General features: G+C 43.0%; 1 protein-coding gene across 1 annotated transcript in view; it reads right to left on the reverse strand.

Moving 5' to 3' along the window:
• Window positions 1-15173, reverse strand: part of GLG1 (golgi glycoprotein 1) — a 173790-nt gene that overhangs the window by 55108 nt on the left and 103509 nt on the right. The window contains exons 5-6 of the mRNA XM_054048830.1: window positions 3824-4027; window positions 2915-2986 (exon numbers count right to left, since the gene is read on the reverse strand). Coding sequence (XP_053904805.1) covers window positions 2915-2986; window positions 3824-4027 — 276 coding nt within the window. The remainder of the gene's footprint in view (window positions 1-2914; window positions 2987-3823; window positions 4028-15173) is intronic.

Below are 15173 nucleotides of genomic sequence, written 5' to 3' on the forward strand. Positions count from 1 at the left end.
ACAAGAAAATCTGACTAACAGAACCCAGCTCTAGAGAGGGAAGCTGGGGATTCCTGCTTAAGGAAGCCATGAAAGGAGGAACCCAGAAGGTTTCCAAAGACCGAGACTCAAGAAAGAAGAGTCTCCTGCTTATATTTATGGCTCTAGTTAATAAATGAGACCTTTGGAAAAGGGGTGCTCTTTGATTAAAAAGAGTCTGTCTGCATTTGTTTATAAGCCAGGTGAAGAGAAGTGAGGCAGGTCTCCATTGCAGCACCACAGCTGACCAAAAGGGAGCACACAGGGGCAAGCTCCAGGCCATCACAGTCTGTTCCCACTCAATAAACACACCAGGTACTCTTAGAACCAGTACCCTGGGCTGCGAGAGTGCAGGCTGTCAGCTCTGAAGCTTGTAAAAGTTCACTGCTGCTTTGGATATTTGCACATGCCGGGAGGGTATGAAAATGCTTCTCTATTTCTCATACTTAGGAAAAAATGGCAGCCACTTGGAGTCTAAAATTCTCGTGAGAAATGACACTTAGCTGGAGCCATTCTTAAAAGCAGGGGCTACTCCTACAGTTTTGATTTCGACTCATTTTAACTGAACTGTTAAGACAGTTAAAACATCTGAAGAAAATGCAATGGTACATTGCCTCCAAGTATCTCATCACAGGCTCATTCACTCCAGCAAGCCCCAAAGCAGGTCTGCCCAGATACCTCTCATCTCCATCCCTTCAGACAACAGATACTTAAATTCTCTTTAACCCCAATCATTATGATGCTGTTTTGGGAGTTGAAGGGGTTCCTCTCTCTCAAACATGTATGCCACTAAAGCGATAAGAAAGAACCTCTAGTATGGATGATAAAGATCCTTTCTCCTCCCTTCGCCCACAACCCACATTCACCCCTCATGACGCTCCTTTTCTATACTATTCTGGATTGAGCGTCCCAAGGATGTTACTCGATGGCAGCATACTGCACAGTATCCAGACTGAATTACTCCTGTATTGCTTGCATTTATGTTCATGTGCCATTAAACAAAGTGAAAATATAGGTACAGACAGAAAAGGTTTTGGACTCCAGTATGGCACATCTGTGAGATTAAGTCAATTTGTTACAATTCTAAATTTCTCTATAGAGTTTAATAGGAAAACCGCAGTTACCACAGACAATGCATCTGTGATGTTACACTCTATATGATTTTATGGAAATATGCTGATGAGTGTGAATATAATGTAACTGGAATATGTTTCATGCAAAAGATCTCTTGTAAGGTATCTTTACAAAGCTTATAATCTACTGAGTGTCGTCATCCTATTTGTATAAATGTATCACTCTTGTATCTGAAACTAGAAATATGAAATATAACTCAGAGCCTATTGTAGTTATGCAAGGTGTGGGCCATTAATGGTGGTTTGGAATCTTGATGGCTCCCATTAACCAGGACAATTGACTGCAGATGGCTGAGTTTTACTTGTAAGTCTTCCTGTATACCTATGAGCTGGCAAGTGGGTAATGAAGTCTTACAGTGACATGTGATCGTGTCACCTGAACTGGAATCCTTCTTTAACCTGGTGCTTTTCATTTTCCACTTAGGGGGCTGGGGGGGGGCGACCCAGAGAGACAAAAGATTCCCATCTTGTGCCAAAGATATGTAAGTGGGTGGAACAGAACAAAGGTGACTGGCCATCATGAGAAATACCCTAGCTACCACCTGAGCTGAAACAAGGGTTGTACCAGGGGAAAGGATTGTGCCCAGACTAGGAAGGCATTCAGTCTGTGAAAGAGACTTATTGGAACATCTCCGAGGGTGAGATTTTATCTGTATTCAGTTTTATTACTGTACTAGGCTTAGACTTGCGTCTTAATCTTATTTTGCTTGGTAATTCACTTTGTTTTGTCTGTCACCACTTGGAACCACTTAAATCCTACTTTCTGTATTTAATAAAATCACTTTTTACTTATTAATTAACCCAGAGTATGTATTAATACCTGGGGGGGCAAACAGCTGTGCATCTCTCTCTATCAGTGTTATAGAGGGTGAATAATTTACGAGTTTACCCTGTATAAGCTTTATACAAGGTAAAACGGATTTATTTGGGGTTTGGACCCCATTGGGAGTTGGGCATCTGAGTCTTAAAGACAGGAACACTTCTTAATCTGCTTTCAATTAAGCCTACAGCTGTTAGGGGACATGGTTCAGACCTGCGTCTGGGTCTGCAGAAGGCTAGCGGGTCTGGCTCAAACCAGGCAGGGCACTGAAGTCTTAAACTGGGAGGACAGGGAAAGCAGGGGCAGAAGTAGTCTTGCACATCAGTTGGCAGTTCCCAAGGGGGTTTCTGTGATCCAACCCATCACAGCATCATTTCCACAAATTTGTTAAAAACAGCCCTTGATGAGTAACCTGGTGACAAAGTGATAGGTTTAATATGCAATGCCTATATCAAGAGATACATCAAAACAATTTGTTTTAGTCTACACATGAAAGCAACACCATTTATCTAGGACTTCAGGGATAAACAGCAACACCACCATTCAATGTTTAAAATAGGAATAGTCACCCAAAGAACAGGAGAGAAATCTTTACTAGTCCAGATCCCTGCATTTCCTGGCCTTTGCTTTCCCTGGCTTGGTAGATGGACTACAGTTGTATATCCTTAGTGCTTTATCTATCAAACGTAGCACTCCCAAAGCTTAACAAAAGTAACCAATCCATACCATCAGCATATACTTGGAAGCATGAATGTCCCAATTTAAAGGCACCTGTTTGAAGTTATTCAAGGACCCATATCTGTCTGGCCAGCTTAATAATAGTGGGTTACTGTAAATGTAGTAATACTGGGGATAGGGATGAATAAGACAGAGGGTCAGTTAGCTGAATGGATGATCAATGACTGCTGGGTAAAGGATTTTCCCAGCTGAAATAGATACCTACCTTTTCACTCATAGATTCTTCAAACTTGTGGTTAAAAAGGCACTTGTAAACCCGGCCTTCCCCAGCCTGAGTCTGTGAAACAGAACAGCAGCACTGGTCATTTAGGATAGTTTACAGCTTACCCTCTTGCTAACCAAAATTCAATAGAATTGTGCTATTGTACCAAAGGACTACTTTTAAACTAATAAAGTCGTGTTCATGTGCATTATGGGACTAACTCTCTAACATTTGTTAAACATAGCACAGAACTGAAGGTGTTTTCTTGTAAAGGAAAATATTTCAGCTGAGTTTCCTTACTCTGGCCCCTGCCATCTTTTTGCTGAGAAAATACCTTTTCTATTAATGCAAGAGAACCTGAACAAAGCAATAGGTCTGCTTTCCTGCTGCATCACTCAATGCCACTGCTCCATTAGCAGAGCCTATGTTTCAGCTGCCGTTAATTCAACATTATGACAAGAATGGTAGTAGAGCAGAGATTCTCCTCTCCTGTCCACTCTAAAACCACCCAGTGAGATCAAAATGTACTTTTCATAAGACCTCATAGGAGTTCCTGGTGCCAAAGGTGCTTAACTAAAAGCTTAGAATAGCAAGAAAATCTGCTACTCAAACCACAGAGATAAAAATAAAAACTGAGAACTTGTTACCAGCCACTCAAAGGACTGACCAAAATGAGATGCTTAACAGAGGTCATATGCTATTGGTAGTGGAACAGAGTAGTAACCAAAGGCTGCCTAATACAGTTGATCTCTTGCACAGGTTTCGCCACAGAAGATGGACGTATGAAGGCTGACTAACAGGTAGTTCCCAGAATCACTTCGGCTGTCCTGGGATCTTGCTCTGGTTCCTCTCTGGCTCTTTTCAGGCATTAATTTGTGGGATAAGACCGGGCTAATACTTCCAACTACTCACATTTTCACAGAAGCGTTCCCGGTCATCGCGGCATGCGAAGTACAGGTGTCGGTCCAAGTGGAAGTCATCTGAGGAGAGTTCAGCCACACGAAGAATTGCTTTCTTACACTCATCAGAAACCTGAATTCTGGGATCACTCTCCTCTGCCTCCTTTACCAGCCCTTTCTCCAGGCAGGCCACCACCTCTCCTTGTGAGTGAGCATCCTACATAACAAAAAGATTGCATCAAGACCTTTACCAAGAGGATTTGTGATCCATTATTTACAAGAACAGAAGACAAGAACAAATATTTCCTAACATACGGGAATGCGTAAAATACCTGATTACCAATTTAATTTATCCAATATGTTAAAATCCATATTCTGCACCCCAAGCAGCCCATAATGCTGACTTACACATGCCACACACTAGGCTTAGCAAGTGGCTAAGAATGCCCACCCTTTATACATACCTACGACCAGAATTAAGTGACACAATTTATATACAGACTTGAAAGTTATGCAGACATGCATTTTGTTCCAGTGCATGGACATTCATACAGTTGGTAGGAGCAACAATTTACAAAGCCTGGAAATAGTTGGCTCCCAAATTCAGATTGAGAGGAGAGAGAAGTACCCCACCATCAGGCTGGAAGCCAGGAGTGGCCAAACAAAATTAAACTGCAACACGATCTGCTTTGTATTCACGGTCCCCCTCCTCTCTTTGTAATACAACAGCCTTGCACGGCATGATCCATATACCGTATCATAACAGACTGCCATCGTGCTGATGGTTCACAGCGGTGTAGCCTCCTTCAATGCTTCTGGGTTTGCTTTAATGTGATTTAATGAGATTATCACCATTTAGATACACTGCTTAGAGCAGTTTACCAAAATGGTCAAGTTATCATCAATCTGACAGCCTTCTTATCACCATGGCAACAGCAAGCAGCAATGTCACATTAAAGGAACATATTTGGGGGAGGGAAGGAATTAGAAAGCTGCTGTCAATGTAGCCTTCACTCTGGTCACTGATAACACTGGTCTACAATTTTTGAGAAGTCGTCTGCTTCAGAGATAAAATGTGCTATTTATTATGTATTTTGATGTGCTGAATTCAAATATGACAATAAAAACAACTGATTGGCTACTGTTTCTAAGATATTTAAGTTTTTACATTTTATGTCTATGTATATTGTGTAGATAGTAGAGTTTTAATCATAAATTGTAAACCTAGGTCTTTTCATGTGTTTATGGTTGCTTTACATGATATTTCACCTGTTTATGTAACACTTTAAAAATCAGCAAAAGGGTTATATAAATAAAATTTATTATGAAACAAAAGGCAAAAAACTATTATGTACATAGTTTAGTCCTATTCAGTGTCTACTCGGTGCTTCTTGGCTTGTCTCTTGTATTCATTAAATGGAGCATCTCTTGTCACTGTCCAGCAATAGTCTGCAAGCATCGATGGGATCCATTTGCCCTGATAACGTTTCTCCATTGTTGCAATGTCCTGGTGAAATCGCTTGCCGTGCTCGTCGCTCACTGCTCTGCAGTTTGGTGGAAAAAAATCTAGATGAGAGTGCAAAAAAATGTATCTTTAGTGACATGTTGCAACTAAGGCTTTTGTATGCCTTAAGGAGGTTTTCCACCAACAACCTGTAGTTGTCTGCCTTGTTGTTTCCGAGAAACTTTATTGCCACTAACTGGAAGGCTTTCCATGCCGTCTTTTCCTTGCCACGCAGTGCATGGTCAAATGCATCATCTTGAAGAAGTTCACGAATCTGAGGACCAACAAAGACACCTTCCTTTATCTTAGCTTCACTTAACCTTGGAAATTTTCCACGGAGGTACTTGAAAGCTGCTTGTGTTTTGCCAATGGCCTTGACAAAGTTCTTCATCAGACCAAGCTTGATGTGTAAGGGTGGTAACAAAATCTTCCTTGATTCAACAAGTGGTGGATGCTGAACACTTTTCCTCCCAGGCTCCAATGACTGTCAGAGTGGCCAATCTTTCTTGATGTAGTGGGAATCTCTTGCACGACTATCCCATTCGCAGAGAAAACAGCAGTACTTTGTGTATCCAGTCTGCAGACCAAGCAAGAGAGCAACAACCTTCAAATCGCCACAAAGCTGCCACTGATGTTAGTCATAGTTTATGCACCTCAAAAGTTATTTCACGTTGTCATAGGTTTCCTTCATATTGACTGCATGACCAACTGGAATTGATGGTAAAACATTGCCATTATGCAGTAAAACGGCTTTAAGACTCGTCTTCGATGAATCAACGAACAGTCTCCACTCATCTGGATCGTGAACGATGTTGAGGGCTGCCATCACACCATCGATGTTGCAGGCTACAAGATCACCTTCCATGAAGAAGAATGGGACAAGATCCTTTTGACGGTCACGGAACATGGAAACCCTAACATCACCTGCCAGGAGATTCCACTGCTGTAGTCTGAAGCCCAACAGCTCTGCCTTACTCTTGGGTAGTTCCAAATCCCTGACAAGGTCATTCAGTTCACCTTGTGTTATGAGGTGTGGTTCAGAGGAGGAGGATGGGAGAAAATGTGGGTCCTGTGACATTGATGGTTCAGGACCAGAAGTTTCATCCTCCTCCTCTTCCTCGTCTGACTCAAGTGAGAATGATTCTGGTGCATCAGGAACCGGCAGTCCTTCTCTGTGGGATACTGGGCATATAGCTGATGGAATGTTTGGATAATGCACAGTCCACTTTTTCTTCTTTGACACACCTTTCCAAGCTGGAGGCACCATGCAGAAGTAACAATTGCTGGTATGATCTGTTGGCTCTCTCCAAATCATTGGCACTGCAAAAGGCATAGACTTCCTTTTCCTGATCAACCACTGGCGAAGATTTGTTGCACAACTGTTGCAGCATATGTGTGGGGCCCACCTCTTGTCCTGATCTCCAATTTTGCAGCCAAAATAAAGGTGATAGGCTTTCTGAACCATAGTGGTTATACTGCGCTTTTGTGATGCAAAAGTCACTTCACCACAAACATAGCAGAAGTTATCTGCACTGTTCACACAAGTACGAGGCATCTCTGCTCACTTTGGCTAAACAGAAATGTGTCCCTTTGCAAAATCAAACACTGACAAATAAGAGCACGACACTGTATGATTTCTAGAGCTGATATAGGGCAATTTGTTCAGCAGAGTGATGTAAGCTTCGTTATGATTGCATCATCCATGACTTCTAGGAATAACATGATGCAATTCATATCATGTATGACGCAATACCAGCTTCAGGTTGCATCATTCATTGTTTTGCCTAAAAAGCAAGTACTGTCCAAACCCAGTCATAGATTTATTCACAGATCCAGTCAAAGATGTATTTTAGTCATTTCTGGTTTAAACTGAGATCCTTTCCCTTTATAACTCACTTATCCTCTGCCATTCCCAAGTCACGGGTCGTATATACTGACCCAACAGCATATCTTGAAAACTAGAGCCAATCAACAATTTTAAGCATCATTTTCGTTCTCAGTGACCCAGAATTAGTAAAGTTTGACTACATTTATTTCAGAAGCATTTTGGCTGTAGAGCAGTGTAATTAGTGATGTTAAGCACTCACAAAGGAGCATTTAGCAATCTAGGATTCTCAGTGCTAATTCCACCAATGAAAAAAAGTTAAAGCATCCAGCACTGCACTGTCTCATAAGATAAGCAACTCCAGGCTAACATCCACTGCCAAGTGGGCTCAACAGTAACTGTGGATCGAGAGGATCGTGAGTAACAATAGCAAGCAACCTGAGGAAGCTCACTGGTGTCCAAAGGATGGCACAAGATGAGTCACTTCTGCCCAGCATCCCTGAAGTAGGCAGTAGAATGTTGATCAGTGAGTTTTTCACAGCCACACAGCTGCGCATGCTTAGAAAATTAAAACAAAAAGGTACCCAAGAAGCCTTCAGAAAGTCTGAGCCTTTAAAATCCATCTCTGGTGGAGCTCTGACCAAGACAGCTGGCTGAGAAGAGTTCTATCAGCAGTGGACTTTCAACTATCAGCCCCTTTCCTTCAATGTATGCTGCTTTGGTGTGATAACCACCTGCTCTAAGGGAAATTGTCCAGTAGTGCCCTATCTGACCGCTTGGATAAATCAATCTGTCCGGGTGTACTGTACTAACAGGTATTCACAGTGAGCCCTTATTGCCTTCAGTCCCTCTCTATAGGTCAAGCAAGTGTTACCATAACAGCCATGAGCAGACAGCAGCAGGGGTCGGAACAAAACAGGAATCTTTCAAACAGTAACATTACTATTTAAAGCCACATAATTCTTTCAATAATCGTTCCCTCCTGTTCCAACATTTCTCCCGGCTTAGGAAACCTCTGATACCTGTCTTGTTGGTACTGGCACACTAGGAACACAAGCAGCATTCAAAAGCCACGAGTTACTTAAATCATCACCAATCCCAGAACTATCAACCTTTTTTTTAAAATGGCCAAAAGTATATTAGGTAAAAAATTGGCATCATGCCAGATTATTACCCCACACTAATTTATCCATAATCATGTTAGACACAAACCTTCTCCCTCAAATCCCCATGGTGATGCACATATAGCCGTTGCAATCGAGCCATTTAATATTACAAACTTCATAAAATGTGGCTTAAACACATCTGACAACTCCCTGCTCCAGCCTGCCTTCCAAGCTGCAAGCTCTGCTTCAAAGATTCTCTCATTCATCTGCAGGCTTTCAACCTGGGCACCCTCCTTGTTGGGGCATGAGACAATGAAAACTTTTCCTACCTAGGAAGTGTATGGTTTCTAGCCCTAAGGCAGAAGAACTAGAGAGCACTTTATTCAAGTTTTCCTCATACCATGGGATTTTCTTTAATTAAAACTTCATGTAAAGACTTCAGTGCACATTAGTACATGAACGAGATGGAAGCTATTTTATTTGTATGTACACAACCTACTAAAAGAGTTAACTAAAATAATAAAATACAGTAACTCCTCGCTCAACGTTGTAGTTCTGTTCCTGAAAAATGCGACTAAGCAAAATGATGTTAAGCAAATCCAGTTTCCCCATAAGAATTAATGTAAATGGTTAGGTTCCAGGGAAATATTTTTCACCAGACAAAAAATGATATATTATATAGATATACACACAGTATAAGTTTTAAACAAACAATTTAATATTGTTCACAGCTATGATGATTGTGAAGCTTGGTTGAGGTGGTGAAGTTAGAGGGTGGAAGAGGGAGGGCTATTTCCCAGGGAATGCCTTGCTGATAAATGATGAACTAGCACTCGGCTGAGCCCTCAGGGGTTAATACATTGTTGTTAATGTAGCCTCTCACACAAGGCAGAGTGAACACGAGGAAGGGGAGACAGCATAGCGGACAGAGACAGACACACACCTTGTGTGTGGGAAAGCGAAAGAGAGAAAGATGCACACTGCCCCTTTAAAGAAGCTGACCCACTCTTAAGTGCATTGTCTTTTTAAGTGGATCAGTAAGTTGAGACAGCAGCTGCTGCCCCAAGCTCTCTATGTCTCTCTCCGTCCCTGTCCCCTCCCTGCTTTATATGGAGAAGGGGTAAGCGGGGTGCAGGGGCAGGGGGGAAGGGGACACCCTGACATTATACCCCTCCCCCCGCACAGGAAGCAGGAGTCTCTGGGAGCATTTCCAAGGCAGAGGGCCTGGGCAGCACATGGCAGTGGGGGGAGGGACAGCTGAACTGCCAGCAAATGATAGCCTGCTGGGTGGCTGCAGCACAGGGAACTTAGGGGAGCAGGGAGCTGATGGGGGGCTGCTAGTCCACCCTGGTTACAAGCCCCCACCAGCTAGCTGCAATAGGCTGCTCTTCCTGCAAGCAATGGACAAAGCAGGCAGCTTCCAAACGATGTTAGAAGGGAGAATTGCACAACTTTAAACAAGCATGTTCCCTAATTGATCAGCAACGAAACAACGTTAACCGGGATGACTTTAAGTGAGGAGTTACTGTAATATCATGAATACATCTATGTAATAAAATAATATCACGAATACATGATCACATACTAGTTCACAAATGTTCTAAAACCTTGGATAAATACATCTTTACCTCGATATAACGCTGTCCCCGGGAGCCAAAAAATCTTACTGCGTTATAGGTGAAACCACGTAATATCGAACTTGCTTTGATCCACCAGAGTGCGCAGCCCCGCCCCGCGGAGCACTGCTTTACCGTGTTATAACCGAATTTGTGTTATATCGGGTCACGTTATATCAGGGTAGAGGTGTGTATATATATCTTTCATACTCCGCATTACTCTGTATTCCAGTCATTAAAAATACTTATTAAACTGCTTTTAAATTTACCATATATCCAGTACAAAAACAGTGGAAGTTTGCAGACAGACATAGGCCATTTAAGTTTGTAACTAAATTAGCATAATAGTTAACTGTGTCACCTACTCATAAGTGCATCAGACTGAGCTGCTATTTGAGGAAAAAATATAGACCAAGCTTTTTAAAAACTGGTTCTAAAGTTATGCTCCTCTGAATTGCACATTCAGGCACTGAAAGAAGCCTGATTTTCTTACGTGCCAAGCTCCCTGCTGCTCTGACTTCACATGAAAATCAATAGGAGCTGCAAGAAGCTTGGAACTTTTGAAAATCAAGCTACTTCTTTCAGTGTCTAAATATGCAATTCAGGAGCTTAACTTTAGCTACCAATTTCTTTAAAATGCTGACTATAGAATATGGTTGCTGACTAAGTCATTAAATCCATACCAGAGAGAAGAGTATCTTAATTTATATAGAAATCCAAGTTAACTGTTTCAATCTGACAGTGAAAATAGCTTAATATACCAGAAAGAAAAGACTACAAGATTTTCTAATGCTGAATACTATACATTGTTCTCCAGGAATAGTGCTCATGTAATTATAGCATTAGAAAGAAAATAGACTATGTGGAAAAGTCATTTCTTGACATCCTCCCTGTGCAAGGAAAAGGCCTGGGTAGAGACCATTGAATCGTAGAAGTCAACGAATGGCTACGCAGATGGTGTCGGAGAGAAGCCTTTGGATTCTTCGACCATGGGATGGTGTTCCAAGAAGGAGGAGTGCTAGGCAGCGAAGGGCTCCACCTAACGAAAAGAGGGAAGAGGATCTTCGCCAGCAGGTTGGCTAACCTAGTGAGGAGGGCTTTAAACTAGGTTCACCGGGGGAAGGAGACCAAAGCCCTGAGGTAAGTGGGGAAATGGGATCCTGGGAGGAAGCACAAGCAGGAGAGCGCAAGAGGGGAGGACTCCTGTCTCATGCTGAGAAAGAGGGACGATTGATGAGTTATCTTAAGTGCCTATACACAAATGCAAGAAGCCTGGGAAACAAGCAGGGAGAACTGGAAGTCCTGGCACAGTCAGGGAACTATGATGCGATTGGAATAACAGAGACTTGGTGGGATAACTCACATGACTGGAGTACAGTCATGGACGGATATAAACTGTTCGGGAAGGACAGGCAGGGCAGAACAGGTGGGGGAGCTGCGCTGTATGTAAGAGAGGAGTATGACTGCTCAGAGCTCCAGTATGAAACTGCAGAAAAACTTGAGTCTCTCTGGATAAAGTTGAGACGTGTGAGCAACAAGGGTGATGTCGTGGTCGGAGTCTGCTATAGACCACCAGACCAGGGGGATGAGGTGGACGAGGCTTTCTTCTGGCAACTAGCAGAAGTTGCTAGATCGCAGGCCCTGGTTCTCATGGGAGACTTTAATCACCCTGATATCTGCTGGGAGAGCAATACAGTGGTGCACAGACAATCCAGGAAGTTTTTGGAAAGTGTAGGGGACAATTTCCTGGTGCAAGTGCTGGAGGAACCAACTAGGGGCAGAGCTTTTCTTGACCTGCTGCTCACAAACAGGGAAGAATTAGTAGGGGAAGCAAAAGTGGATGGGAACCTGGGTGGCAGTGACTATGAGATGGTTGAGTTCAGGATCCTGACACAAGGAAGAAAGGAGAGCAGCAGAATACGGACCCTGGACTTCAGAAAAGCAGACTTTGACTCCCTCAGGGAACAGATGGGCAGGATCCCCTGGGAGAATAACATGAAGGGCAAAGGTGTCCAGGAGAGCTGGCTGTGTTTTAAAGAATCCTTATTGCGGTTGCAGGAACAAACCATCCCGATGTGTAGAAAGAATAGTAAATATGGCAGGCGACCAGCTTGGCTAAACAGTGAAATCCTTGCTGATCTTAAACGCAAAAAAGAAGCTTACAAGAAGTGGAAGATTGGACAAATGACCAGGGAGGAGTATAAAAATATTGCTCAGGTGTGCAGGAGTGAAATCAGGAAGGCCAAATCACACTTGGGAGTTGCAGTTAGCAAGAGATGTTAAGAGTAACAAGAAGGGTTTCTTCAGGTATGTTAGCAACAGGAAGAAAGTCAAGGAAAGTGTGGGCCCCTTACTGAATGAGGGAGGTTACCTAGTGAAAGAGGATGTGGAAAAAATAATGTATTCAATTATTTTTTTTGCCTCTGTCTTCACGAACAAGGTCAGCTCCCAGACTGCTGCACTGGGCAGCACAGTATGGGGAGAAGGTGACCAGCCCTCTGTGGAGAAAGAAGTGGTTTGAGACTATTTAGAAAAACTGGATGTGCACAAGCCCATGGGGCCGGATGCGCTGCATCCGAGGGTGCTAAAGGAGTTGGCGGGTGAGATTGCAGAGCCATTAGCCATTATTTTTGAAAACTCATGGCGATCGGGGGAGGTCCCGGATGACTGGAAAAAGGCTAATGTAGTGCCCATCTTTAAAAAAGGGAAGAAGGAGGATCCGGGGAACTACAGGCCAGTCAGCCTCACCTCAGTCCCTGGAAAAATCATGGAGCAGGTCCTCAAGGAATCAATTATAAAACACGTAGAGGAGAGGAAAGTGATCAGGAACAGTCAGTATGGATTCACCAAGGGCAAGTCGTGCCTGACTAACCCAATTGCCTTCTATGAGGAGATAACTGGGTCTGTGGATGAGGGGAAAGCAGTGGATGTGTTATTCCTTGACTTTAGCAAAGCTTTTGATACGGTCTCCCACAGTATTCTTGCCGCCAAGTTAAAGAAGTATGGGCTGGATGAATGGACTGTAAGGTGGATAGAAAGCTGGCTAGATCATCGGGCTCAACGGGTAGTGATCAATGGCTCCATGTCTAGTTGGCAGCCGGTTTCAAGTTGATTGCCCCAAGGGTCAGTCCTGGGGCTGGTTTTGTTTAATATCTTTATTAATGATCTGGAGGATGGTGTGGACTGCACTCTCAGCAAGTTTGCAGATGACACTAAACTGGGAGGAGTGGTAGATATGCAGGAGTGTAGGGATAGGATTCAGAGGGACCTAGACAAATTAGAGGATTGGGCCAAAAGAAACCTGATGAGGTTCAACAAGGACAAGTGCATAGTCTTGCACTTAGGATGGAAGAATCCCATGCACTGCTACAGACTAGGAACCGAATGGCTAGGCAGCAGTTCTGCAGAAAAGGACCTAGGAGTTACAGGGGACGAGAAGCTGGATATGAGTCGACAGTGTGCCCTTGTTGCCAAGAAGGCTAATGGCATTTTGGGTTTTATAAGTAGGGACATTGCCAGCAGATTGAGGGATGTGATCATTCCCCTCTATTCGGCATTGGTGAGGCCTCATCTGGAGCACTGTGTCCAGTTTTGGGCCCCACACTACAAGAAGGATGTGGAAAAATTGGAAAGAGTCCAGCGGAGGGCAACAAAAATGATTAGGAGGCTGGAGCACATGACTTATGAGGAGAGGCTTAGGGAACTGGGATTGTTTAGTCTGCAGAAGCGAAGAATGAGGGGGGATTTGATAGCCTCTTTCAACTACCTGAAAGGGGGTTCCGAAGAGGATGGATCTAGACTGTTCTCAGTGGTAGAAGATGACAGAACAAGGAGTAATGGTCTCAAGTTGCAATGGGGGAAGTTTAGGTTGGATATTTGGAAAAACTTTTTCACTAGGAGGGTGGTGAAGCGCAGTGGTTTGAGCATTGGCCTGCTAAGTCCAGGGTTGAGAGTTCAATCCTTGAGGGGGCCATTTAGGGAACTGGGGTAAAAATCTGTCTGGGGATGGTCCTGCTTGGAGCACGGGGTTGAACTAGATGCCCTCCTGAGGTCCCTTCCAATCCTAATATTCTATGATTTCAGCACTCTTATTATTCTCCCTCTCAGCTAGATTCTTTCACTGGTTCTATAAATATTTTAATTTGGTTAAACCATAGTTAAGTGCTGAGCTCAGTATAGGGGACCAATACCATACTTGTGATTTAAGTCTCTATCCCAAAGACCTTCCAGTTTAAAAGGACAAAAACAGATGATTTCTCCAAAAATGAAACAAGGTTGCTGAAAAGTACTCAAAGACAATTACCAATCCAAAGCTCTAGGGGCCTGCCAGTTTCACATTTCCCCAGACTAGGAACACCCACAGAAAAAGCTGGTCTAAGTAGTACCTACTTGCACTTCCTGCTGTTCAGTTATACAACCTTCCTGTCCGCACTTGCATTGCAATTTAAGATGCTGCACAGTAAAGGATCTGCTAATGCCAGTGAACGTCTCACTGGAGCAGCAAAGCACCACATCTGCATCTCCACGAAGAAACTGTTCTATTTTCTAGGACAGCACCTTTTCACCGCTCCATGAGTGGCTGATTCAACCTCTAGCAATGTAATTAAAGTTAAGGACTTTGTATTTCAAAGCACTGTACAAAGTTTAGTCAAGTTTAACTTTATGGGTAAGTTGACGACAAGGGATAAGTAACAGTTCACTGACACAAACAGTACCATAATGTTGATTACATAAGCTTCACTGAAATAGCAATGTGGAGGTAGTACCTAGAAATCCTTCCTACTTCCTCCAAATATCCTACCACAAACTTTTGGTGTCTTTAAATGGTTCATTAATGAACAATCAGCGTTGAAGTGGATATAGCTTGTCTAAACTGGCTACTGCTCCACACTTCCAGTGAAATGAGAAGCTGTGCAGTCAGACAGGTTGCTGCAAGATGTGATCAGGGCTGACCAACCAATCAGGAACAAATATTAAAACACTCAAACTGATATGCGCAGCTCTTCTATCATAATGGAATGAAGAGGGCATTAGCAGGGACAGCATAGTCTATTTTAACAGCCTGGAAATTAACCAATGGAGGGTGAAAGGACAAGTGGACTTTTTAATTCATAAAAACAGTACACTACTAGTGAACAACATCACTTAAATACACCAGAGATTCCAAAAAACCCTTCTACCAAACATTCTCTTTCTTCTTGCAGCAAATGGTATGCTGCAAAAAAACATAAACCAAGGCCCATGAAGACAACTGCACAGCAAGATTCAAGTTCTGCTTCGTCTTGTACCAAATTTAAACCCCCTGAGAAAGG

The sequence above is a fragment of the Malaclemys terrapin genome, chromosome 14 (genome assembly GCF_027887155.1).
Source record: "Malaclemys terrapin pileata isolate rMalTer1 chromosome 14, rMalTer1.hap1, whole genome shotgun sequence".
Classification (NCBI taxonomy): Eukaryota; Metazoa; Chordata; order Testudines; family Emydidae; genus Malaclemys; species Malaclemys terrapin.